General features: G+C 43.9%; 1 protein-coding gene across 1 annotated transcript in view; it reads left to right on the forward strand.

Annotated features, from left to right (window-relative positions):
* Positions 1-27,599, forward strand: part of LOC126260431 (A disintegrin and metalloproteinase with thrombospondin motifs adt-2-like) — a 192,664-nt gene that overhangs the window by 117,673 nt on the left and 47,392 nt on the right. The window contains exons 9-10 of the mRNA XM_049957759.1: positions 3,235-3,376; positions 11,818-11,946. Coding sequence (XP_049813716.1) covers positions 3,235-3,376; positions 11,818-11,946 — 271 coding nt within the window. The remainder of the gene's footprint in view (positions 1-3,234; positions 3,377-11,817; positions 11,947-27,599) is intronic.

A 27,599-nucleotide genomic window follows, 5' to 3' on the forward strand; every position in this document is an offset into this window, starting at 1 on the left:
TGCAAATCTCAGAAAGGATGATATCCTTGAGAGGTTAGGCTACAAATTAGTCAAAATAAATATGGAATGGGACGGAAATCAGTAGATGTGATACACATGTACAGACAAACAAATGTGGACATTAACAGAAAAATTGGATGATTTATGCAAGAGAACGAGCTTCATGCGTTGAGCAAGTCACTAACGCGTTGGCCCTTATAAAAGCAGTTATTCCTCTTGGCACTGATTAATAAAGTTATTGGATGTCCTCCTGAGGAAGATCGTGCTAAATTCGGTCCAACTGTAAGTAGGCTGTTTAGGTTTTTATGTTGGTAACGCCATGTAGCGCTCTATATGAAAATCACTGACTGTGCTGTGTGAAGGCTGTGGTTGGTTTGCATTGTTGGAGTAATATTCGCCATTCTAGTGTTGGGCAGTTGGCTGTTAACAGCGCGTAGCGTTGCGCAGTTGGAGGTGAGCCGCCAGCAATGGTGGAATTTTGAGAGCGGATGATCTGGACGTGTGTCCATCAGAAACAGTGCATTTGTAAGACTGGATGTCATGAACTGCTATATATATTATGACTTTTGAACACTATTAAGGTAAATACATTGTTTGTTCTCTATCAAAATCTTTCTTTTGCTAACTGTGCCTATCAGTAGTTAGTGCCTTCAGTAGTTTGAATATTTTATTTATCTGGCAGTAGTGGCGCTCGCTGTATTGCAGTAGTTCGAGTAACGAAGATTTTTGTGAGGTAAGTGATTTGTGAAAGGTATAGGTTAATGTTAGTCAGGGCCATTCTTTTGTAGGGATTATTGAAAGTCAGATTGTGTTGCGCTAAAAATATTGTGTGTCAGTTTAGTGTTGAACAGAATAAGTAAAGAGCGAAATGTCTGAGTACGTTCAAATAATGTAAGGGGTTAACCAGCATAGTAATTCAATAATTTTTCTAAGGAGACGTTACACAACTAACGCGTTAAATCGTCAAAATCTCGAGATAGTTGGAGGATCCTGCCCATAATGTTCCAAATGTTTTCAATCGGTGAGAGATCCAGTAACCTTGCTGGCCAAGGTATGATTTGGTAAGCACGAAGACAAGCACTAAAAACTCTCACCGTGTGCGGACGGGCATTATGTTGCTGAAATGTATGGCCAGGGCAGCTTTCCATGAAGGACAACAAAACGGGGGCTAGAATATCGTCGACGTATCAATGCGCTATAAGGGTGCCACGGGTGACAGCCAAAGAGGTTCTGCTACGAAATGAAATTACACTCCAGACCATCACTCTTGGTTATGGGGTCGTATGACGGGCGACATTCAGACTGGTATCCCACTGATGTATGGGGTGTCTCCAGATATGTCCTTGTTGGTCATCGGGGCGGAGTTCAAAGAGGGACTCATCACTGAAGACAATTCTACTCCAGTCAGTGAAAATGCAGGCCAGAAACGTGTATGGAGACGTCCTGGATAGCGGTGGGATATCTAACTGTCTGTCGCTGGTCATATGGCGCGACAACCAAGAGTGATGGTCGGGGGTGTTACATTTCATAGCACGACCCTTTGTTCGTCATCCGCGGAACCCTTATAGCACAGCAGTACGTCGAAGATATTCTTCGCCTCGTTTTGTTGCCCTTCATAGCAAGCCACCCTGGGCTTACGTTACAGCAAGATAATGCTCGCCCGCACACAGCGAGAGCTTCTACTGCTTGTCTTTGTGCTTGTCAAACCCTTACCTTGGCCAGCAAGATCGCCACATATCTTCCCAATTGAGAACGTTTGGAGCATTATGGACAGGACCCTCTTACCAGACCGAGCGAGGTGACTCAGTGGCTAGCACACTGGACTCGCATCGGGAGGACGACGGTTCAGTCCATCGTCCGGCCTTCCTGATTTAGGTTTTCCGTGATTTCCCTAAATCGCTCCAGGCAAATGCCGGCATGCTTCCTTTGAAATGGCACGGCCGATTTCCTTCCCCACCCTACCCTAATCCGATGACACCGATGACCTCGCTGTCTGGTCTCCTCCCCCAAAGAGCCCAACCCTTCCAACTAGCACGGAATTTAGACGGTCTAACGCACCAGCCGAACAGAATTTGATACCAACAATTAAATGCCAAGCAGAACAGTTTCGTGTATGAGGGACAGAGGTGGCCCAACATGTTACTGACTTGCTAAATTTGTGAAGCTCTTTCTCTTGAATATCCTACTTTTTTGAAATTTTAATTATTTGCAGCATGGAGATACTAGAAGGTATCAGATAGATTATATAATGGTAAGACAGAGATTCAGGAACAAGGTTTTAAATTGTAAGACAGCAAAGGAAGAGCAGCTGAACGGAATGGACAGTGTCTTGAAAGGAGGATATAAGATGAACATCAACAAAAGCTAAACGAGGATAATGGAAGGTAGTCAAATTAAATCGGGTGATGCCGCGAGTATTAGATTAGGAAATGAGGCACTTAAAGTAGTAAATGAGTTTTGCTATTTGGGGAGCAAAATAACTGATGATGGTCGAAGTAGAGAGGATGTAAAATGTAGACTGGCAATGGCAAGGAAAACGTTTCTGAAGAAGAGAAATTTGTTAACATCGAGTATAGATTTAAGTGTCAGGAAGTCGTTTAAGTATTTGTATGGAATGTAGCCATTTATGGAAGTGAAACGTGGACGATAAATAGTTTAGACAAGAAGAGAATAGAAGCTTTCGAATTGTGGTGCTACAGAAGAATGCTGAAGAGTAGATGGGTAGATCACATAACTAATGAGGAGGTATTGAATAGAATTGGAGAGAAGAGAAATTTGTGGCACAACTTGACTAGAAGTAGGGATCGGTTGGTAGGGCGTATTCTGAGGTATCAAGGGATCACCAATTTAGTATTGGAGGGCAGCGTGGAGGGTAAAAATCGTAGAGCGAGACCAAGAAATGAATACAGCAAGTAGATTCAGAAGGATGTCCTTTGCAGTAGTTACTCGGAGATGAAGAGGCTTGCACAGGATAGGGTAGCGTAGAGATGTGCATCAAACCAGTCTTTGGACTAAAGTCCACAACAACAACAATTATTTGTTTGTTCATGTACATTACATCTACCCATATCTTTCTCATTCGGATAATCTCTTAGTTGTGTGTCGTTTATATTCTGTTAGAGTGTAGTATGAGTATGAAACCGGATCCGTGGTCGGAGTGATGTAGAATAGACATATACAAAGTGTTGCGTGATATTTTAGCCGAAGGTTAGAGATGTACTGACGTGTTTTCAGGTCTGGCAACTGTGGGCGGCGTGTGCCTGGAGAAGTACAACTGCGTGATCGCCGAGCTGGGCACCACCAACGTGTTCGGCAAGCCCTACCCGTCGGCCGGCTTCACGTCCGTCTACGTGCTGGCACACGAGATCGGACACAAGTAAGACCTGCAACTGTAGCCGATTACACTTCCCATTGTGCCCAGTATAACTTTTATAATTGTTCGTCTTGTACTCCATGGCAACAAGTTACTTCATTTTTAAAAGAAAAAAAATTATGGGACCCAACGGCATTTGTGGACGTTTTAATCTGTAATTACTTAATTGCATTCATTAACTGCGTGCAGTGCTTGCATTAAACAAATAAATAACAAAAGGAATAGTTGATCTCGTTTCAGAAATGTAAATAGCGTACGTAACAATAGTTTTATTTCCACAAAATATACAGGGTGTCCATAAATCAAGTTCCAGTTTCGAAACGATGTGGAAAGAGAATTCTTGCTCAGAATGACGTCAAAACTGAACAGGCTATTATTGTCGCAGGGAGAAATGTCATGTAACAAAAAAATTAACGAGAATTTTTCCAATAGATAGAGCTGTAAGCGTCGTAATGTACACTACCGTTGTTGGAAATTGGTACACCAAGAAGGAAATGCATGAATTCAATTAAGTTAACGCCACAGGTTAGGTAATGACAAGTAAGAAATGATTACCTTTTCAAATCTGTACATATATTTTGAGCCCTACTATTCAGTAAGTCAAGAGACCACCATGCGCTGCAGTTAGAGCTGCTATACGCCGTGGCGTTGAATCAATAAGGTTCTGAATACGTTCCTGAGGGATTTTCCTTCACGCAATTTGTATCCGAGCCCACATATCCGTGACATCAGTTATTGGAGGACCGTGACGCACCAGGTGCCGACCAACCATATCCCAGACATGTTCGATGGGCGGAATGTCTGGCCAACGTGCAGACCAGGGAAGCAATGGAACTGTCGCTCTTCGAAGAAGGCCTGTACATTCCCCGCAATATGTGGCCGGGCATTGTCCTGTTGAAACGTGGCCTGTGGAGAGGCCTGAAGCAGGGGGCGTACCTCAGGCTCCAAAATCTCCGTTAGCTACCGGTTGCTGTTCAAAGTGCACGCAATACGTACGAGGTGAGATCGGTTGTTGTAGCCAATGGCGCCCCAAACCATCACATCTGGTTTTCGTCCGCTATGCCGCTGGACAATGCAGCCCTCCAGACTGCGCTCATCACGGTACCGCCGGACACGTATGCGGCCATCACTGTAGGACACATTGAAGCGGGACTCATCCGAAAAGTTAGATGTTGCCGCTCAGTGCCCCAGAGACGGTGTTCACGTGCTCGTTGCAGTCGGAGGAGCTTACAGTTTCTGGACAATGGAAACCGACGTAAAGCCATGCGTGCAACCAGTCCAACCTGCAGCAGACTGCGACGAACCGTCGATGCAGACAAATTCACACCTGTTGTAGTTCTCCAGCGACGAGCCAACACTGTGGATGACGCTGTACCGTCCGGACAAGATGGCGGTCGTCCCGTGCTGTGGTCATATTCCGTGGTCCGGTTCCCGCTCGTCGCTGCGTACGCCCTTCCCCCATCCACTGCTTCCACACACGCATCACTGTCGTAGCAGCATGCCCCGTGTGAGCCAAAATGTCACGGTATGACAACCCTGTTTCCCGGAGACGGATCATTCAGCCCCGTTCGAACTCGCTCACATGCGGATATGGCTTCCTTTGACGTCGACGAGGCATACTGGCACTCACTGTATTGTTTCCACCTTGTGTGACAGCTCTGCACCGACTACACTTGGTGCAATACCGACCCTGTCGGAACGACACGATAGGGCTCTGCTCGGCCTACGTGTACTCCATCTCACTGCAAAACGTATCACGTATTGCTTGCACACCGTCGCCATTTCCACCAAGTGTGGCGCTGTTCGGGTAATTCCTTCTCGGTGTTGCACTTTTCACAAACGGCAGTAAAAACGGGGACGGCTACAAATGACAGGTCAATCGCAATACGATGGCTATGGTTTAAGATTCATGTTACACTGTGCGTACTTCTCAACGTGGATCACTGCACAAGTTCGGCACTTAACAGTTGCGGCTCTGCTAGTTAGGTAAGTCGACCAACCACGGCAAGGTTGTACTACCTCGGATGGGAAAAATGCGATTATTAATTGTTGTGAGGCTGGAAACCTCATAAAAAGCAAACTGACAACGATTTTTAATTTTCCTGGGGCCAAAAATAGTCTGTACAGCAAAGTGACACAGGTTTTCAAAACCGCATAAGAAGCAAAGTGACATCGGTTTTTAATTGTTGTGAGACTGGCGCAAGACATGTACAGTACGCTGTCCACCGTTTTGTGCCACAGATTGAAATCGACAAACAGCATGTTCCACAATAGATCGGGTTGTTTCGGCGGTCACTTTCAGAATGCGTTGCTCAATGCTTGCCTTCAAGTCAGCTGCGTTCGTAACTGGAGCACTGAAAACGACATTTTTCAGACAACCACACAGCCAGAAGTCACACGGATTAAGATCAGGTGAACCGGACGGCCAGGCTGCTGAGAAATCGCGGCTGATGATTCTAGCACTTCCGAAATGCCTCTGGAGCCGTCATTTCTCTGGTTGTGCAATGATCCTACTCACACATCCACGCTGTTGGAAGATTGGAATGACGTTGGCGTGCAGAAGACTCTCATAGTATTTACCGATGATGGTGAAAGTAACAGGACCGGCAGGACTCATTTCCACGGAAAAAATACGGCAGTCGTTCTTCCCGCGAACCATACGCGACTGGAACAGGAAAGAGAGGTAATGACAGTGGTACGTAAAGTGTCCTCCGCCACACACCGTTGGGTGGCTTGCGGAGTATAAATGTTGATGTAGATGTATAAACGATGGTGTCAACATGCACCACACAGTCACCTCTGCAGAAAGAAGTTGTATCGGTATGTTTGCGTTCGGATTTTCCGTTGGACATATTCTGGAATTCTGTGTATGAACATGTCCTTAGCGATAGAAACGGGCTTCGTCTGTCCACAGAATGTTGCACGGTCATTTAATGTCCACTTCCATGCAAGCAAGAAATTCCAGAGCGAACGTTTTTCTTGCTGGCAGGTCAGCAGGAAGCAACACCTGTATATGACTGATTTTGTGTGGATTGCAATGTAGGACGTGTCGTAGAGTTTTATGACCACGCTCATAGGCATATCCAACGTTCTGATAATTCCCCGTGATTTGCATGCTTTTGCACACCACCGCTCGACCCTCCTGCAACGCTGTGGCCACGTCTTCGGCAGACATCGGATCAATTGATTCTTCCCCCTGACACATTGCACATCAAAAGAACTTTTTTCGAATTTCGTATTTTCTCCAGACCCGTAGACACATCGGACTAGTGTCTTTTTTTTCACCCTCGAGTGTCTGGAACTTGTGCAGGGCTACTGGCACACAGTCATCATTCTTGTAAAGGAGCTTTCCCAGCAGCGCGCGATCCTTCACGGAGACTGTCAAGTTGGCTCTCGGACGCAAACAGAGGAACAGCTGTGTTCCGCGCGTCTGTTGGTGTGTATTTTCTGATGCTTACAGCGCAACCTATTGGTCAACTTTCCGCTAAACTTTTCTGGTTCCATGACGTTTCCAACTGCGCCAATAATATTCTGTTCAAATTTGACGTCTTTTTCAGCAGTGGTTGTCTTTCTCCAGCGTTTTGAAACTGGAACTTTAATTATGGAGTCCCTGAACTTCGTTTGGACCATAGTTAGATCGATTTCAGTTGTACTTTATAAGTGTCATTCTGAATCAGTCAATTTTTCATCACACAATATAATTAAGCAAGCAGTAGTGCATCCATAACGTCAACAAGTATCTCAAATCAATTTACAGGCTTTTAGTTATTACTTTGAGACAAGTGAAATATTGTCAGTCAGACTATTATCCTACTGCTTCAGAGCACTTCATTACCAGCCGATGCATGGTGGCGAGTTGACACAGTGACAATTGTGGCACTTACTCTAGCTGCTGTGTCGTAGATGTGAAGACACCAGCTAGACTACGGGTTTTCAAATCTGGCTGGACGGCAACTCTGCCATTCGTGGAGCGAACTCCCGCTGACTGCCACTGTGTTCAGTAACAATGTCTTGAGTCGCCTGTAGGCAGTAGCTGAAGCCCGTTACATTTACCATGGGTGTGTCCATACACCTTGTTTGTCAATAGAATTATCTTCCAGCAACTTTTGTTGCTGTTGCATACTGATCTCTTTTCGCATGCTACGAGAAGCACACAATCTCCAAAAACGTTCCCCTATAGAGGCATTCTTGCTTAACGTTAACTGCTGTTTAGTGACTGCAAAATTTCGTAACCTGTTGATGCTGATGAACAACACTCTTGCGTTGATTGCTTCGGACCTACATCGGCAACTGACCTCTGAAAGGCGACTAAAGGTAAGTTGTCCAGCGAGATGACTGACTGTACATTCCCTGTCTGTCCCTGGGTAGCTTGAGCGTTGCCTCTAACACAAACAGCACAACATTATAGTCAGTTTTACGTCCAGCCCTCTGAAAAACGCAGCGCGTGAATCTACACAGAGGAAAGACGTATCGTCTTTTCCTAGAAGTATGTTCAAGATCTTTTGCTAAAACTGAATGCTGCTGTCTTCATTATAAGAATACACCGAGATAACAAAAATCATGGGGACTTCCTGTTATCGTGTCTTATTCCCTTTTGTCCTTCGTAGGGTAGCATCTTGATGAGGCATAGACTAAACAATTCGCTGGAAGCTCCCTGCAGAAATATTGAGCCATGATGTCTCTGAAGCCATCGATAATTTGCCGGTGCAGTATTTTGTGCACGAACTAACCTCTCGATTGTGTCCTGTAAATGTTATGTGGGATTCATGTCGGGCGATCTGGATGGTCAAATCATTCGCTCGAATTGTCCAGAATGTTCTTCAAACCAATCTCCTGACCCGGTGACATGGTGCATTGTCATCCATAAAAATTTCGTCAGTGGGAACATGAAGTCCGTGAATGGATGCAAATGGTTTCGAAGTAGTAGAACATAAACTTTTGCAGTGAATGATCAGCTCAGTTGGACCAATGGATCAAGTCCATACTATGCAAACACAGCTCATATTATTACGGAGCCACCACCATTTTGCACAGTGCCTTTCTGGCAACTTTGGTCCATGACTTCGTGGGGTCTGCGCCATACTTGAACTCTACCATCAGCTCTTACCAACTGAAATCGGGACCCATTTGACCAGCCTACTGTTTTCCAGTCGTCCAGGGTCCAACCCATATGGTCACGAACCCAAGAGAGGTGCTGCAGGTAATGTGATCCTAGCAAAGGCACTCGCGTCGGTGGTCTGCTGCCACAGCTCGTTGACGCTAAATTTCATCGCACTGTCCTAATGAATATGATCGGCTTACGCTCCACAGTGATTTCTTTGGCTACTTCACCCACTATTACTTGTCTGTTAGTGTTAAGCAAACGCCACTGATGTCTTCAAGCGGCAGCCGTTGATCACTGCGTTGTCCGTGCCTGTAATCTAGTATTCTCAGCACACTCTTGACACTGTGGATATCGGAATATTGAACTCCCTAACGATTTCAAACTACCATTCCGCGTCCAAACCTGCTAATTCCCGTCGTGCGGCTATAATCACGTCGGAAACTTCTTGAAATGAATTACCTGAGTACAAGTGACAGCTCCACAAATGCACTGCCCTTTATACCTTGTATAGGCGATACTACCGCCATCTCCATGTGTATACTGCTGTCCCAGGACTCGTGTCACCTCACTGTGACCCCACTGTCTCTGAAACACATATTTGGAGGAAGTCTTGTTTCCTTTGCTTACTTGGTATCACATTTTGAGGCAAACCTCTTACACCTCCTCCGTTAGGACGTAACCTCGGTAAATGCATTGTAACAGACTGACTGTGCATACGAAGGCTGTAGTTTTAGGTGTACAACATCAGGCACATATAGCAATATTTCTCAGCTGGCGTGTCTTAGAGACAGTAGATATTGATGTCCTCTTCTCTGCATAAGAGAGCTCCTGGAAATTGCTCGGTTTTCAATGTGGCGCTGCTAAGTTAAGCTATAAGAATAGGAGGAGCTGTTTTGCAGTAAAGGGAACTTCAGTGTTATCTTAGGGATGCCTTGCGACAGCACACAAAATGATTACACTAATGATTACACAATCTGTCATTTCTGTAACTTGCCACTACACAGATCCAGTGGTGCTTCACTACGCTTACAATAGCGCTATACTTGTTACTACGATCGCACTCGACTCTAATAACACAACATTTCTTAAAAGTCGTCTACAGCCATCTCATACGAAACCGTTCACTTTGGCCATCACCACCAGACTTCAGTAACGCACCATCGTGTCGTGACGCAGTTAACACTTCGCAAGAGGTTATCAACATATTTACCGAACTTCTCTACCAGGAGCTTTAGTTCACGACCGCTTACTGTGGCCGCCGAAACTCGCCTGCCCTCCCCGCCCCCCCCCCCCCCCTTGTCCACGCCATGTTCTGCTCTCAAACTTTTCGGCGAATCAGAAGCCAGGAGTTTCCTTGCTACCAAATACGGTTCGGCTTCTTTCAGCCAATGGGAAGCGACTTAATTGTCTCCAGGTTTGTTTTGACACCGCAACTGGGCACCTGAACGTCACCAGCTTGTAAAAGAATCTCCCAGCAATAGGGTCTGTTACCTATTGCACAATACTACATTTGTATTAACGCTAATTTCACATAAATATTACACTCTGCACCCACCAGCCATATTCTTAATCTAGAAAAGGGCAATCGGACCGATCTGCTGTATTAGTTTTTGAGCTTCATGTAGGCCATTACACTGACCCTGCCATCCCTATACAGATACACTGCATCATGAGATTTCTTGCTGACAGTATTGAGTCACTGAGAAGAAACTGAAATATTCGTTCAGCAAACCCTAAGCATTAAATGATTTTCATCTGGGTAACAGTTCCTTAAGCATTGTACAGAAGGGTGTGCGCTATTCAACAGGTTTAATGTTCAACAGTGTTCCAATAGAAGTGAAAAAAAATTGAATGATAAACCCTAAGCCGAAGGGATTCCTTGTCGCACACTCCTGTTCTGTACAGGGGGTCCTCTCAGTAGTTGATAACTTTTATTTGTTCGTGAACACTCTCAAGATTTCTTTCCTGTTTCATTAATTTTTTAGTTACTTTGTTTATAAATTTTCTAATCAGCATTATGTAAGCTATGTACTGACCCTTTCAGAGATCAAGCAGCTTTGGTTCGCATGGTCTCACAGAACTTGATAATAAATACAAAAAAATAATATGAAAATGAAGCCCATATTCATGTTCATGAGGGCCTTAGCACTGAGCTCATTGGTCAGCCGAAACTTGCTGCAGTAAGCTTGCGTGGCTGGAGCGGTTATACTGAAAGACATTAGACTTAAAGGAGCAGAGAGTAAGACGCATTCGGAACATTAGCGTTAGTTATAAGAGAATGGCGAATCAAGAAACAAATATCAGCCGCTTTGCACAGTGAGGAATAGAAGTAATGAATTACTGGTGATTTTGTTTCAACTGACCATGGATTTTGCGTCATCGATTCCACTTAAATTTAATGCTTATGTATTGCGTTAACATTATAAGCCTGCATTGAATGTATTTTCTATGCCACTTATTCTCCCCTTCACCTTAACCATTTCTGCTCTCGACGTTAACTGCTTTGTAATCATTCACCTACATGACATCTGCCTCTATGCATGGCCACAACATTCTGCGTTTTATCGAATTAACCACTGACTCAAGATTCCTCCTAAATTTCAGTCATCTTGTCGAAAACCCAAGTTCTATTAGCCCACATAGAACTATACTTGTCAAAACATTCCTCAATCTTCACATGCCTAACTAATCATGCTATGACGTTAGGACAGCAAATATCTTATTCCAAAATTTATTTCATTTTCTCATCGTTAGAGTGGTCCACATCTTCAAGTGGTAAGGAAGTAATAAGACGAATACGTTTTGTGAACAGAGACAGAATGTTTTACAGTGTTGCCTACTTGTTATCTGTCTCCATTCAACAAAACATGCAACAAGTTTCTCTCTCCCAGAAGCTGCCAGTGATGGGCATCCTACAAATTCTGTCATTATTTCTAGTTCTGGTGCTCTCTTTACAAATTATACACACGGAACACTGTCGCTCTCTGTTTTTCGTGCAATATACACTGCTGCCTATTAAAACTGCAACATCACGAACCTTTTGTCTGTCAAGGTGTTGCTTACCTTATCTTCTGACCATCTGTCTGAACAGAATCATCACCCTCTGTACAGGTGTTTTTCGCTGTGGACTACCAAGCATTAGTAGTTGGCAGTCTTTTACTTGACAAATTTCTTGTATTATACCACATTACAAACAGCCTTTGCAGTAGGTATGAATTTCGGCGAAGATATGACATTTTTACCTATTTAATCCTTTGAAATTCTCTTGTGAATCTGACACATGTGTCATCAATAGTAACTCATTTGTTTCTGAAGTGTTTGGCTTCACTGTGTCGGACAGCCTGGGCATGCACCACGACGGCACCAGCAACAGCTGTCCCAAGGAGGGGTTCATCATGTCGCCGTCCCGCGGCACCACCGGCGAGACCCAGTGGTCCACCTGCAGCGCCGACGTCATACGCGGCCTTGGGTAAGTAGGACACTCGGTCAGGTTCATTCTAATTTACCTAGTCTAAATTGCTTTATAGCACAGACGATTACCCAGTCTTTCCGCCCGTGGAGAGACAATCAAGGGAATACGGTACCAAGAATGCTAAAAGACATTCGTTATTACATGACGGATGATTCGTATTATGGTACTGGCTCTAATTACTTTTCATCATAGTCACTCCAAGGCACTGGTCCCTGCGTATAAGAAATGTACTTGAAGCTCCTGCAAACCACGCAATACGGATGTGATGCACATTAGTGCTGCCTGCGGACAGTTTACGACACTTCTCCAGTAGATCAATGACATGGAAGTACCTTGGAGCCAAGTTGAGGCTCTACGACGGAGGTAGCGTCGCAACATTGGCCCCCATACAGCTGCTTAACTTTCACCTCTGCGGACCACTGAAGAGGTGAATAGTGATTTGCGATGTTTGAGACAGTTTTGTTTGGTCAATGTACCACACAACGTTGTGACTGGGAACTACGGAGCATTACTTTTATCACTTTGATGTCCAATCATCAATGATGAGAATTTTTCCCATCAACTCGTTCGAAGAGAGTAGTGATTCAGTATTAGATCCAAACAAATGTAGAGGCAAATAGTGTAGACAGTCAGAGCCTATTGGAAATGAGTTCGACTTGTTCACCATTCGACATGACACTCACGAAGATGAATTAGAAACACCCACCTAGTAGCGATCAAGTAGTCCCTTTCACCTTTCTGAGGGGGGCGACGATGCGTGGCATGGACTACACGAGACATCGGAGGCATTGAGGAAGCATTAAGACCAATAATGGCTCCACTGTCGCTCACAGCTCGTGGGAATTGATCAGAGCAGAGTACAACGCCCGCACGCCTCACAAGATGGGGTCACAGATATGTTCAACAGGTTCGAGATCAGGTAACCAGAACGGACACAAAACAGGGTCAATTAATGGCTCACAAAATCATAATTATTTTTTTAAATTTTCGTCCCATCCCTGAAGAGGATGGCGGGCCCTTTTTCGAGCAGGCAATGAGTTCGTTTTGGCCAAGGATAACTGTTTCTTGCTGTTGACGGTCTATGATCCCTTCAGAGCAAATGGTCGTCAGCAGCGTTCTGTAGCCGAACAAATGGACTCATGTGACTGGACTGCAGATTGCAGACCATCCCCCCTTGTCCTCACACTCACACCTCCTGCGATAGCTTGCAGAACTAGCACTCCTTTCTTTCAGGAGTTCTAGTTCTGCAAGGTATCGCAGGAGAGCTTCTGTTAAGTTTGGAAGGTAGGAGATGTACTGGCAGAAGTAAAGCTGTGAGGACGGGGCGTGAGTCGTGCTTTGGTAGCTCAGTTGGTAGAGCACTTGCCCGCGAAAGGCAAAGGTCCCGAGTTCGAGTTTCGGTCTGGCACACAGTTTTAATCTGCCAGGAAGTTTCAGTTTCCTAAATAGGTTGTATCGATAGGCTGAAAATGGTTAGAATAAATTCTCTAAAAAGTAAATAAGCGTAGCAATTCACAAAAGGCTGAATATACTTGAGGAGATGAAAATGCTGAATAAATGAGCGCCTTACTACGCTTTATACGAAGTCAGAGCTCAGGTATGTTGGCTGCACTGTGTTAGGACACAGGGCTTGCTCTCTGCTTGCACGCTCCTCCCATCCTCCCCGCCCCCAGCTCGCCCGCTGCTTCATCCTCCATTGCATGATCTTGCGTACCGAAGTTAGTTTGATGTGGTATCTAATTTCCTAGTATTTTACTTTCTCCCTTTCTAATTCTTTTTAGCAGATCGTCAGATGATGACTTGCTAAGGAGCCGAAACGTAATAATGTCTGTATGACACGAGGCTGAGAAATACATTACAAATAATTCAAAATAAGGCTCTGTCTTACAGAATGCAGAATGTTGCCTGAAGGTGAATTCCAAGGCATATCATACTCTCCTTCGCACGTCTGCCTGGCAGTCTGAACAGTGCAGGCAGCTGTCACGGGTCACAGCTTCCTGGCGTCTCTTCCTCCAAACGTGCCCGGCGCGTTATCATTGTGTCCACACAGCGGCAGCCGCCTAGGAACGTGTCCTCGGCGTTATTCCGTCTGACTCACGGCCGTAGATTACCTTTATTCGGGTATGCCGGCTGACTCATTCACTGTGGACGCTGTTAACTCCAATATGCATGCTGTGAGGCACTTCGGGCGCCGCCGGAAGTCCAATACAGCACCAGCGCCGTTCGTCGGAAGAAGTCGTAACTAACAGCCAGCGACTGGCAATCATATTTCAGCTTTGAAATTTCGCGTAACACCAATGCATTTATCATTCTGATGTCAGCTTTGGTTTCTTAGTCTAAGAGATCCCATGAAATATATACTGAATATCAAAATTAATAGCAATACTTATTGACGTGGGTGAAAGTATTCGACAGTGCCAGTAAAGGAGCACTTTGTGAAATAGTGGTCAATATGTGGTTATGAGCTGCCACCGGCTTCATTAAGAAGCATTGTCGTAGGTAGAGGAAATATATTTCAATCGTAAACTTTTCAATTAACAAGTTATACATGTTAAATACAGTCTTTTTCAACTGTAATGAAAGTCTTATGATTCAAATGGTTCAAATGGCTCTGAGCACTATGGGACTTAACTTCTCAGGTCATCAGTCCCCTAGAACTTAGAACTACTTAAACCTAACTAACCTAAGGACATCACAAACATCCATGCCCGAGGCAGGATTCGAACCTGCGACCGTAGTGGTCGCGCGGTTCCAGACTGTAGCGTCTAGAACCGCTCGGCCACTTCGGCCGGCAAAGTCTTATGAAGACCAAACGCCGGCCGCTGTGGCCGAGCGGTTCTAGGCGCTTCAGTCTGGAACCGCGCGACCGCTACGGTCGCAGGCTCGAATCCTGCATCGGGCAGGTTTAAGTAGTTCTAAATTCTAAGGGATTGATATCAGATGTGCTCAGAGCCATTTGAACCTTTTGAAGACCAAACGCGGTTCGCTTTCTTTTAAAGCATCTCCAGTAGTCACTGTGAGAATCTGATTTTTCTCTTACAACTTAGTTTTCTGGGATCATGAACGGTACGGGAATGTGGTAGGTTTTAGCTCTCTCTCTCTCTCTCTCTCTCTCTCTGTGTGTGTGTGTGTTTATTTTTTTCGACAAGTGTGTGTGTGTGTGTGTGTGTGTGTGTGTGTGTGTGTGTGTGTGTGGAGCTAACACATCCCAACTTCTGTGTATGTAAATTATTGCTTTTCTATGATAGTGTGACAGGCGATCTAAGGTGGGAATGACGCCTAGTTTGTGACATTATTTTGTGGTATCTGGGGGATTGTTCTTTAGCTGCAATGTATTGTATCAGCATAAATAATGTTTGGTTGCTTATGTTTGGTCTTTTATTATGTATTTATTCCCTATTTCTGCCTATTGGAATTGGATGTTCTCTTGTAAGGTAAGGAGATGTTTCTTGTTACTGAATCTGAATATTTTCACGTCCTTTTCAGTTGTCATAGGGTGGTGGTTTCCTTGCCGAAGGTGTTCTGCAAATTTTGAAGGGCTGGTGTTCTTTATACCTCATTTTAAAAGTTTTGTTGTAAGTGTGTACGTGCAGTGTGGAAGCTTTGCACCCATTTGGTAGTTTTCGCTGTCGTCCTTGGATGGAGAATGGTACCATACCTAGTTTGGAAGTATTTTGTGAACTCTGGTAGCGATGAAGTACAGTGCTACATTTGCCTTAAAAGACTGAAAACGAGAGGAGGCACAACAAATTAGTAATGTCATATAAGGCGATATCATCCACAATGTTCCTTGGATGGGAAGGTAAACTTGGTTGACATATCTATTATATAAACTTGGGATAATAACTGAACCCTTAATTTTGTGCTTGCTTTAGGGTGAAAAATTGGCATCAACCAAAAGAGGCGATGCAGGGAAGTCGTCAGCCTACGACCTTTCGCTGTCGCTGCCGCTGCCGCCACGCCCATCTCCTTCATCTTCGCAATTTTTGCGGGAGACAATAAAACCGATATCTGTCGCAGGCTTAACCCAGTATCGTTCGGGATCTCCTACTCCTTCACTCCGCTAGGATTTAAAGTCTTTGTCCCAAGCTTACTTTTGTTACTGGAAGTAATAACATTTAAAAACCGAAAATGGGTTATTTCACATATGGGTTATTTTGAGCGGTTTTAACAGTCAGGTAAATCTGGAGACGAAAAGAACTGGTGTAATCGAAAACCGGTGTTTCAGCGATAACTACCATCCCTAACCTGTATATTTCGCTGCTGACGTAAGACAACATCTAACGCATCAAGATGGATAGGTCCAGCAGGGCTTGTCCCTTGGCCGTCGAGATCACCTCACTTCAATTATCTGAATTCTTCTGTGCGGGACCGTCCAAATAGTGAAGTCTACAGCATTCCCGTTGATACAGTTGAAGAAATGGAGTGTCGAGATGTACAATCTTGTCAATACTTACGATATGATCCTAGGGCGCTTGAAAAATTTCGTAATTCATCCCAGATACGACTGCAGTATTGGTTTCAAATGGAACGAAGACTTGTAAAACACGATCTATACAGATACTAGTGTACAGTAAATTGTAACGCGTAACGTGCTGAAGTAGTATTGTATTTCTTGCTAACGTAGACCACGGGCGAAATTTTATCCCATTTATACGGTGACCTAATCGCAAAGTTTAATTTCAAATCACGTTTGTGCTAACTAAGGCAATATTTGATATAGAAGTCAGTCGTGGTCTGCAACCTCACATTCGACTCTTTATTTTGCAAACAGCTCGTATGCGGACCCATGTTTACTACGGGAATGTTTTTTTTTCTGCTATCGTATACTTTCACCTATATCAGTCAGTTTCAGCTATTAATTATGATGTACCCTGTATAAAACTAATTCTGTCCCAGATTCTGAAAATGAGTTTTTGGGGCAGACCCAGGATTTCTCAATTGTTGATCGAAACTGTGCTAGAGAAGGTGATGTGGTGTTGCTTTCTTTCGACCGCCTTTTAAGCATACAAGGAAACCTCCGAGCTTCACGTCCCCATCCAAAGAAAGTATTACCATCGACAATGTCACATGTCCTTTGTGCTTAGTTCACGAGAAGCTACTGAGAAGATTTGAATTGTTCCGAGAATATGCACGAATTTTGGTTACCAGTATGTGTGCACCATCACCTCTCCTCTTCTTACCGCAAGAGAAGCGCAACACTTCAGTGTCTTAAAAATATACACTGCTGGCCACCGTAAATGCAACACCAAGAAAGACAAGAGGTAGCACAACAAAATTTATTTTGTAGATAACATGTTGACCAAGTATCAAATGATTACGTTTACAGACGTCTGTGACAGAATCAGTAGCCAGAGTAGCCGCCATTGTTGGAGATCACCGCTGCCACACGTCTCGGCATTGAGTCAAAGAGACGTTGGATGTGTTCCTGGGGTACAGCAGCCCAAGCAGCTTCCACACGTTGCCAAAGATCATCTGGTGTGGCAGCTGGGGATGTAATCTGGTTCACTCGTTGAGCAACCATGGACCACATGTTTTAGCCCGCATCTCGTGGTCGTGCGGTAGCGTTCTCGCTTCCCACGCCCGGGTTCCCGGGTTCGATTCCCGGCGGGGTCAGGGATTTTCTCTGCCTCGTGATGGCTAGGTGTTGTGTGCTGTCCTTAGGTTAGTTAGGTTTAAGTAGTTCTAAGTTCTAGGGGACTTATGACCACAGCAGTTGAGTCCCATAGTGCTCAGAGCCATTTGACCCATTTTTGAACCACATGTTTTCTATCGGAGAAATATCCGGAGAGCGAGCCGGCCAGGGAAACAATTCAATCTGGTTATTGACGAAGAACCTTTGGACAATGCGTGCCACGTGTGGTCGCGCATTATCCTGTTGAAACATGGCTGTGGCCGAGCCCTGAAGATAAGGAAGGACAACTGGCTCCAGCACCTCGGATATGTAGCGCCGGCTATTTAAAGTACCGGCAATGCGTACTAGAGGCGTGCGAGAGTAATATCCAATACCGCCCCATACCATAATACCCGGTGCAAGACCAGTGTGGCGGTGCATAATGCAGCTGTCCAGCATCCTCTCTCCACGGTGTCTCCACACTCGAATCCGACCATCGTGGTGCCGCAGACAGAAGCGTGCCTCGTCAGTAAAGACAACGTCATTCCATTCTGCCGTCCACATCCATCTGTCATTACACCATTGGCGACGGAGACGTCTGTGGTTCTGCGTCAGTGGTAGACGAAGCAATGGACGTCTTGCGGACAGACCACTCTGCTGTAAACGGCGTCGAATGGTACGCGCAGACACTGGATGATGCGTTACAGACGCAATGTGCTGGGCTATGGTTCGGGATGTCACTCAGCGATCCGTCACTGCCATGCGCACAATTCGCCTATCAGCACGTGCAGTGGTGCACCGAGGTTAATGCGATCGACCACGTCGGTCCGTCGTACCCTCCTGCATCCAACGGTCACATATCCGCATTACAGTTGTTTGGTTTCGTCTAACACGACTAGCGATTTCTCTGTATGATAATCCACAATCTCGGTAAGCCACTATCCTTCCTCTGTCGAACTCGGATACTTGATCAAAAGATGTTCGCTGTTGTCTACGAGGCATAACTGATCGTCTTGTGAAACAACCACAAGGTAAACACACGTGCCGAACGTACACTTGTCGAAATCGCCAAGCCTTAAATGGCGCTATGAGGTGGCGCCACAGGCGCGCGTGATGTGCGTCTGCGCTGTAATTCTAATCAGTTGCATATCTCATCGTTGCAAACTCACGGTGTAAATTTCACTTCATTCGGATGCTTCCTTCAGGGTGTTGCATTTACGGTGGCCAGCAGTGTATATTTTAAATTTTTAATTTTAAATCCTAGCGACTTTTATGACACTAATCTACTATTTTATGGTAAAATAACGTGGTACGATCCCACCTAGGTGCAAACAATGAAGAAAGGCGATTATAAATAAAAAAATGCGGAAGTAACACGAATGGATTAACACTTCAAGAAAACTTTGAGAAAGCTTACGAATGGTAATGCATCTCTCTTTTGGCTTTCTGCTCTTCACTATTCATTTCACAGACCTCTCTTCACATTTTCAGAAGTGAATCTTATTTCCTCTTGCGCCAGTCACGGCATCCAGTCTTTGGGTATGCTCCAGATTAATGCCGCATTGTCCTCTTGAGCAATCGTCTTCTCTTGAGCAATCTTGCTCCACACCCGCCGTATACCGTCAGGTGATCTCAGATCAAATCGCAACTCATCGGTGAACATCACTTGCTCCCATTATTGTACTCTCCTGCCGGGATATTTCCTTCCGAAACGTAGTCGAGCTGAGATCCTCTCTGGCGTGTTCTGAGCAACTTGCAGATATTCTGGACTGAAGATTGACTTCTCCCAGTCTTCGTCGGACGATTCTCTCTCTAATATTGACCTGTAGATCTTGATTGCTTTTCGTACTTCAACGGCAGTGTTGATGCCGTTGTGAAGTATTTGTAGTTGGGAGAACTGGCAACCTCTTTCGAATATTGCTCTTCTAGCGCCTGATCCTGGTTTCTTGCGCACCCTCCAGTTTCCCTGTACCTTGAAATCGTGGAAGGTGTAGCATTTCGTGGCTTCACGGCGTGTTTACTCCAGGGCGCTGATTATGATAGTCACAAAGTTCCTACAGACACACGTAACGTGATGGAAAGAGGAGCAGTACAAGGTACTACATTAGATTGTACTAGCGAGGAAACAAATTATTGTCTCACGTTCAATGATGTGTGTTTCATGTTGTACGGGAGAAAAACAATTAAAGTTAGTGCTAAAAACAATCGCCGCTTCATTGTTTTCTGGCAAATCAACGCCAATAACATACCCAGTCTAAAAAAAGAGATAACCTGCTACACTTTGATTGACTATATACATGCACATTATTTATTATGTGTTGCATTTTTCGAGCCGGTCAGTGTAGTAACGAAGAAAATGTGTTTCCCCACCAGGATCCGAATCAGCTACCTCTCACTCGAGCGGAGCTGAGCAGCCGTAAGTTAGCGACTGTTGTGAAACTGAAGTGGAACTAAGTGAGCACTTAGCGTTAGTAAATTATGGCACATAGACTAAGCGAATTCTGCATTGTTTCCTTGGGATAAGAAAAGACCGGGAACGTCCTAACGGATGATTCACGAGATAAAGAAAGTATTAGGACGAACTCGGTTACGAGACTATGTAATTGTAATGGGAACGCCTGGAAGAGACCTTTAACAAGCACTGGATGATAAACGGTGGATGTCAATCAGATCTAATTTGTAATGATGAAACAATAATTAAACTTCCAACACATGAAACCGCATTATTTGCACAAAGCCAGTAGCTTTAAGGGGTCACCGCGATCTACCTAATACCTAATATACGAGGGCTATTTTTTTTTCCAGCTTCCGATCGGTTGCTAAATAAAAACCACAGTGAAAATCCGTTGAAGCTTTGCACAGGTGCATTTTGCAGTGTCTCTTGTAAGCCTGTCTAGCTCCTCACATTGCAATTTTCAGTTCTGACGCACACTGAGCGCATAAAGATGCCTAGAAAATAGTGTCTCCAGTCAAGTGTGAAGTCCTGTAGAGGGATTTCGCCTGATTTCATGCAGCCCGAATAACGTAACTCTCACTCGTTGTCTCCTCCATGGCAATTCTCGGTGGCATACTGCAACTGCAATGCAGACGCTCCTGCAGCGATTTCCATGGAAAGTCTTTGCTCACCCACCGTTCGGTGCGGAAATGTCTCCCTCTGATTTTCATCCCCCCGTTCACATGAACCGTTGGCTACGAGACCGTCGTTGAGGCATAGACAACCAGCTGCAGACCAGTGTAGGGAATTGGTTGAAATCATGGGCGACTGTCTTCTGTGATGAGAGTAACGAAAAGCTGGGGCCACAATATGACAAATGTCTAAGCGACTATGGAGAGAAGTAGTTGGAAGATGTAGCTATATACTGCAAATAAAACATTTTTAATTTTCACTGTGCTTTCCATTTTAGGCTGATTGGAGGTCGGAAAAAAATCCTAGTATATTACGAGGGCCGTTCAGAAAGTATCCTCCGGTTGATTTAAAAAAATACACCAAGTTAAATAAAAATATTTTAATATATACACCTTACAACTACATCTTTGCACTATTTTTCTACATAGTCTCCATAGCGATTGAGGCACTTATCGTATCTCTTCACAAGCTTTGAAATTCCTTCTGCATAAAAATCACCCGCTTGTGCCTGGAGCCAGCCTGTGACCGCATCTTTGAGCTCTTCGTCGTCATCAAACCGCTGTGACCCGAGCCATTTCTTCAAATGCATGAAGAGGTGATAATCACTTGGCGCCAGGTCTGGGCTGTAAGGTGGATGGTTGATAACGTCCCACTTGAAGGACTCAAGAAGGGCCGTTGTTCTGCGAGCAGAGTGAGGACGGGCGTTATCGTGCAAAAAAACGATACCGGAAGTCAGCATACCACGGCGTTTGTTCTGTATAGCCCGTCGTAACTTTTTTACTGTTTCACAGTACACGTCTTGATTAATGGTCGTACCACGTTCCATGAATTCAATCAACAACACCCCTTTGGCATCCCAAAACACCGTTGCCATCAGTTTTCTGGCAGAAAAATCTTGCGAGGCTTTTCTTGGTTTGGTAGGCGAATTTGAATGTGCCCACATCTTTGATTGTTCTTTTGTCTCAGGGTTCACGTACTTAATCCAGGTTTCGTCACCGGTCACGATTCTGTTTAACAATGGTTCTCCTTCGTCCTCATAACGTGACAGAAAGTCTAATGCAGAGGCCATTCTTTGAGTTTTGTGGTGGTCAGTAAGAATTTTGGGCACCCATCGTGCACAGAACTTACGGTAACCCAATCTTGCTGTCACTATCTCGTACAAGAGAGTCTTAGAAATCTGTGGAAAACCAGTAGACAACTCCGACATTGAGAAACGTCGATTTTCACGAACTTTTGCATCAACTGTCTGAACGAGTTCGTCAGTCACCAATGATGGTCTACCACTCCTCTCTTCATCATGAACGTTTTCTCGTCCACTTTTAAATAAACGTACCCATTCACGGACAACTCCTTCACTCATAACTCTTGGTCCGTACACGGCACAAAGCTCACGATGAATAGCTGCTGCAGAATATCCTTTGGCTGTAAAAAACCTTATGACAGCACGCACTTCACATTTGGCGGGGTTTTCTATTGCAGCACACATTTCAAACTGCCACAAAAACTAAACTAGCGCAGGTACGACGTTCACTCGACCACGGCTTGATGCCGACTGACCTGTTGAGTGCGTGAACGCACAGATGGCGTCGCTACTCCCCCCACAACCCGCACTGTGACCAATCGGAGGTTACTTTCTGAACCGCCCTCGTACTAAATGGCTAAAGTGGTTACCCGGTGATCTAGTCCTATTTGCAGGTTGCCCATCTAACAGCTACCATGGGCAACAAAATTTCATTATTTCTCATGATAATTAAGCAAATTTAAAAATTTAAATGCTATCGTAATCTACTCCTTAGGATGTATAACCTTACATTAAAGATTTAAAACAATAAGTCAACCATTAAACCTAGAAACCGTATATATGCCTAGAGGCAGCATTACTTACGATGCACAAATTACTCGGACTATATTAAACCGGTAGTAGAGAGTGGCAGCACTTCGCGACTTCCAAAAAACTTCACACATTATTTCAAACAATTTCGAAACTGTTTCTCGTTGACATTCCCGCAAAATTATGAAACAAAAAAGTTTACCGCTTATTAAATTTTCGCTGTTCGTGCTGTAAAGCTTCAACATCAGGCATTACGTTTTAATTTATTACTTCTTTACTATTAACTCCATTGGCAACACACTGTGCAGACACTGTCCACATACATCACTGAATATACCTGGAAAACTACACTGAAGAGCGAAAGAACCTGGTACACTTACCTGATGTCGTCCATAAATCCGTAAGAGTACGAGGGAGTGGAAATGTCTTCTAAAAATGGCTCTGAGCACTATGGGACTCAACTTCTGAGGTCATTAGTCCCCTAGAACTTAGAACTACTTAAACCTAACTAAGGACATCACACACATCCATGCCCGAGGCAGGATTCGAACCTGCGACCGTAGCAGTCGCGCGGTTCCGGACTGAGCGCCTAGAACCGCTAGACCACCGCGGCCGGCAAATGTCTTCTGAACAACGCGTTGTAAGGCATCGCAGATATGCTTAGTAATGTTCATGTCTAGGGCGTTTGGTGGCCAGCGGAAGCGCTTACACTCAGAAGAGTGTTCCTGGAGCCACTCTGTAGAAATTCTGGACGTGTGAGGTCTTGCACTGTCCTGCTGGAATTTCCCAAGTCTGTCGGGATGCACAGTGGACATGAATGGACGCAGGTGATCACACAGGATGCTTACATACTTGTCACCTGTCAGAGTCGTATCTAGACGTCTCAGGGGTCCCATATCACTCCAACTGCACACGCTCTACACCATTACAGCGCCTCCACCAGCTTGAACAGTCCCCTGCTGACATGGAGGGTCCATGGATTCATGAGATTGTCTCCATACCCGCACACTTCCATCCGTTCGATACAATTTGAAACGGGAATCGTCCGACCAGGCAACATGTTTCCAGTCATCAACAGTCTAATGTCGGTGTTGACGGACCCAGACGAGGCGTAAAGCTTTGTGTCGTGCAGTCATCAAGGGTACTCGAGTGGGCCTTTGGTTCCGAAAAGTCATATCGATAATGTTTCATTGATTGGTTGGCACGCTGACACTTGTTGGTGGCCCAGCATTGAAATCTGCAACAATTTGCGGAAGAGTTGCACTCCTGTCACGTTGAACGATTCTCTTCAGTCGTCGTTGGCTGCGTTTTTGCAGTATATTTTTCCGGCGGCAGCGATGTCAGAGATTTGATGTTTTACCGGATTCCTGATATACACGGTACATTTGTGAAATGGTCCCCACTTCATCTCTTCCTCGGAGATGCTGTGTCCCATTGCTCGTGCGCCGACTATAACCCCACTTTCAAACTCACTTTAATCTTGATAACCTGCCATTGTAGCAGTAGTAACCGATCTAACAACTGCGCCAGACACTGATAGTTTTAGGCAGGCGTTGCCGACCGTAGCGCCGTTTTGTGCCTCTTTACATATCTCCGTATCTGAATGCGCATGCCTATACCAGTTCCTTTGGCGCTTCAGTGTGTATCATTGTACGCAATATAAATGAGGTAATATGGTGCCATAAACATTGAGATTCGTGAAAAAGACAAGAATTTTTTGTCTTCGACCATAAAGTTTTTGAATGCGTAATGTGAAATATTTAGAACGATAACTTATTTGTAAAGTAATGAGACGTCTGAAAATGTTTAGTTCATGGGACTTCGATTATTTAAAGAATTGATGAGAGGGGTGCTTACTGGCATTTTTTTAAGAGTGTCAGATGAGTTGAGAGAGACATGACATCTCTCGAGCCAAAAGGTGCTAAACTCTAGCGAAAAATCAATATTAAGACTTAACTCCCCGTCGATGTCGATGTGATTAGAAACGAAGCTGGAAATAAATTTGAGGAAGCACATCAACCATGTCGGTTTCTCAATAACTATCTTTAATCAGTTTACGGAAACCATGGGATGATATAGTTGACTTTTCGTGAATTTGAAGCTTCCTTTACGGGAATGAGAGTCCAGAGTCAACCACTTTGCCATTTCCTAGGATAATGTTGCACCTAAGCCCAACATATAGGTACCCGGTTCAGATCCTGTTCATTGAAGAAATTTTCATTGTTGATAGCTTGAAATTATGTTAAGTTTTGTGCTGATTATATTTCTGCTCAAAGGATTTTGGACTACCTCTATGTGTTAAAACTCGAAATAAATGATGGAAGAATCAGTAATGAGACACTGTTACTAGAAATACTCCCCGCATGTAAACTGAGGATTAAGCACGCATTTCTTCCCATAACTCTCCTGTAAGTACCTCAAAGTCGATGGGATGTTAATCTCATAGTATATTTTCATTCTTATTTTGTGCGATTATTGGCAAGTTTGAACATAATGAACATTAACGGTAATAATGTCTTTCGTTCACTAATTTGTTTTCTATATATTTCTGGCTGAAGTGTCCGGTATCTCCCTCAACTTAGTGAGAAAGAGTGATGGAAATCTTTTGGTTAAGTGATACTTCTTTGAGGCACGTATTATCAACGGTATATACTTCCAGTTCTTGTACTCACCATAAAATAAGTAACTGAGTAAGACTGTAGTCCACGCCATCATCGGAAACATTTTGTCCATAAAGTTAATCTCACATCAGAGCACTCATCAGCGAGTAGGAGATGTTAGTTGAGTGATAAACTCTCCAGTTCGACGGCTGGATAAGCCATTTTTCCCCTAGTTGACATTAAGCGCGGTTCCTCATTTTATAGCGGCGTTTGTAGCTGGTATATTACCAGTACGGCAATTGCGAAGCGAGGCCACAGTAATTACGATTAACTGCCTAATTCCTGAAAGGCATTAAGAGGGAGGCTGCTGGGAAAATGTGAGTCATTCGAATCCAAAAGTCGACAATACAGAGCAAAGACTAAGCTATATCTCTTCTGACACGAAGAAAACTTCGTATACATGAGGGAGATGAATTTTCGAGGCCGGATTAGTCTCACATAAAGACATGTCAAAGATCCCTTGAACATCTATTATGTTTCTAAGAGTAACTAAGAGAACTGACGATTTACAGATATGGTGTAACAAAGATATGAAGTAATCAAATCATACTACCACGAAGAATGTCTGCTGCAGAGTTGAATGATTGACTAGGGAGAAGAGAAGTATGCAGGAAACGCGAAGATCAGAAATGTTTTGCAGATTGTTAGTTACTATACACTGCAAATTTTCTTATGAAAGTTCCTTTTACTACTGTCTTCGTCTACCGCTTACTGTTCAATGACCTCTTTGCGAATGAGAAGACATTGAAGGTGAACGTGGCAATTTAATAACTTTTAGCAATATTTAAGTATTATTACGTATCTGCACATATTAATTTCTACATTTACTTTAATGATGAAGAACCACACCCTAATGCTCCTTTCATTGTTATCGTTCGTTTTTAAACGTATTTCTATTGAAACTGCCGCATTATACAATTTAATTTAGTAATTATTCACGAGACACATATTCTTTGTGGTAATGTTTGCTCAACTAGTTCCAAATTTCAAGCAATCGATCTGTTTACTCATTATTAACTACAGTACTCAACAATGAATACCGCTTGTACAAAAATGTAAGACATAAATAAACGAATTTTAATAAATAGAATCACAGGGTAATTACAAGTTACATCTTATCAGCCATCTCAGCCACTAAGAAAGGATCTTATTCCTCAAAACCGTAAACGCATTTCTGAATTAATAGATGTCTGAGATTGTCCTTCCTCGATAGAAAGGGAAAAAACAAAAAAAAAATCACGAGGTTCCTGTGTTTTTACACCTGATACAGTTTTATGGTGATGAAGCACAAGCTTTGCTATTGGACAATGGTCGGCACCGTCCGAGAACCATGTATCTTACCGAGATGGGCTGGCTTGCGAGCCTCAGCGATACAGATTGTCTTACCGCGGGTGCAACCATAACAGAGTGGCATCTGTGGAGAGGTCAGATTAACATGCAGTTCCGGAAGATGGGCAGAAGTCTTTTCAACATATGCAGGAGCAACAATGTGGATGACCGACTAATTTGGTCTCTTTAACTTTAGCTTAGTACTGCTAGTAATGCGATCAGCTGAAAGTTCTTATTTTTTCACAGGGTACGCAGATTTAAAGTGTGAATTAATGATGATGGCACCCTCTTGCGTAATATATTCCGGAGGATAAATAGTCTCACATTCAGATGTCCGATTGGGGACTACTCATAACGATGTCGTCTTCGGAAAGAACAAGACAAACTTTCTACTGGTCAGAGTGTGGACTCTTAGATCCTTTATTAGAGTACGTAGATTATAGCCTTCAAAAAGAAAAAGGACAGTTTGAAGTTAGGTGTAGTGGGAATTAGTGAAATGTAGTGACAGGAAGAAGAAAACCTCTCGCCAGCAGAGAACAGGGCTATAAATACGAAATGAAATAGGGGTAAGGCAGGAGTACGTGTAATAATGAATACGAGAAAAGGAATTTGGTTAAATTATTATAAATACATAATCGTGGGCAAGACAGATACGGAGGCAACATCTACCGCACTAGTGCAAATTTACACGCCGACCAGCACCGCAGATACTAAAGAATTGAAAGAACGTATGATGGGATAAAAAAATGGTTCTTATAATTAAGCGAGTCAAATTTAAATGCGATGAGGACCTGCCTGGTTGTACGAAAATGAAGAGAAGGAAAAACAGTAGCAGAACATGAACTGGGGAAAATAAATGTAAGGGGAAGCTGCCTGTTCAATTTTGCACAGAGCATAATTTAACCACCGCTAATATTTAGTCTAAGAATCACTGCAGAAGGCTGTATAAGTGGAAGAGAGTTTCAGACAAGGGAAGGCTTCAGACAAATAATTTTAAGCTAGATTAAAAACTGCAAAAATTTCCAGGGCGCGATGGAGACTTTGATCAAAATGTACTAGTTATGAACTAGAGATTAAAACTGAAGAAAC

Source organism: Schistocerca nitens, chromosome 5 (genome assembly GCF_023898315.1).
Source record: "Schistocerca nitens isolate TAMUIC-IGC-003100 chromosome 5, iqSchNite1.1, whole genome shotgun sequence".
Taxonomy (NCBI): domain Eukaryota; kingdom Metazoa; phylum Arthropoda; class Insecta; order Orthoptera; family Acrididae; genus Schistocerca; species Schistocerca nitens.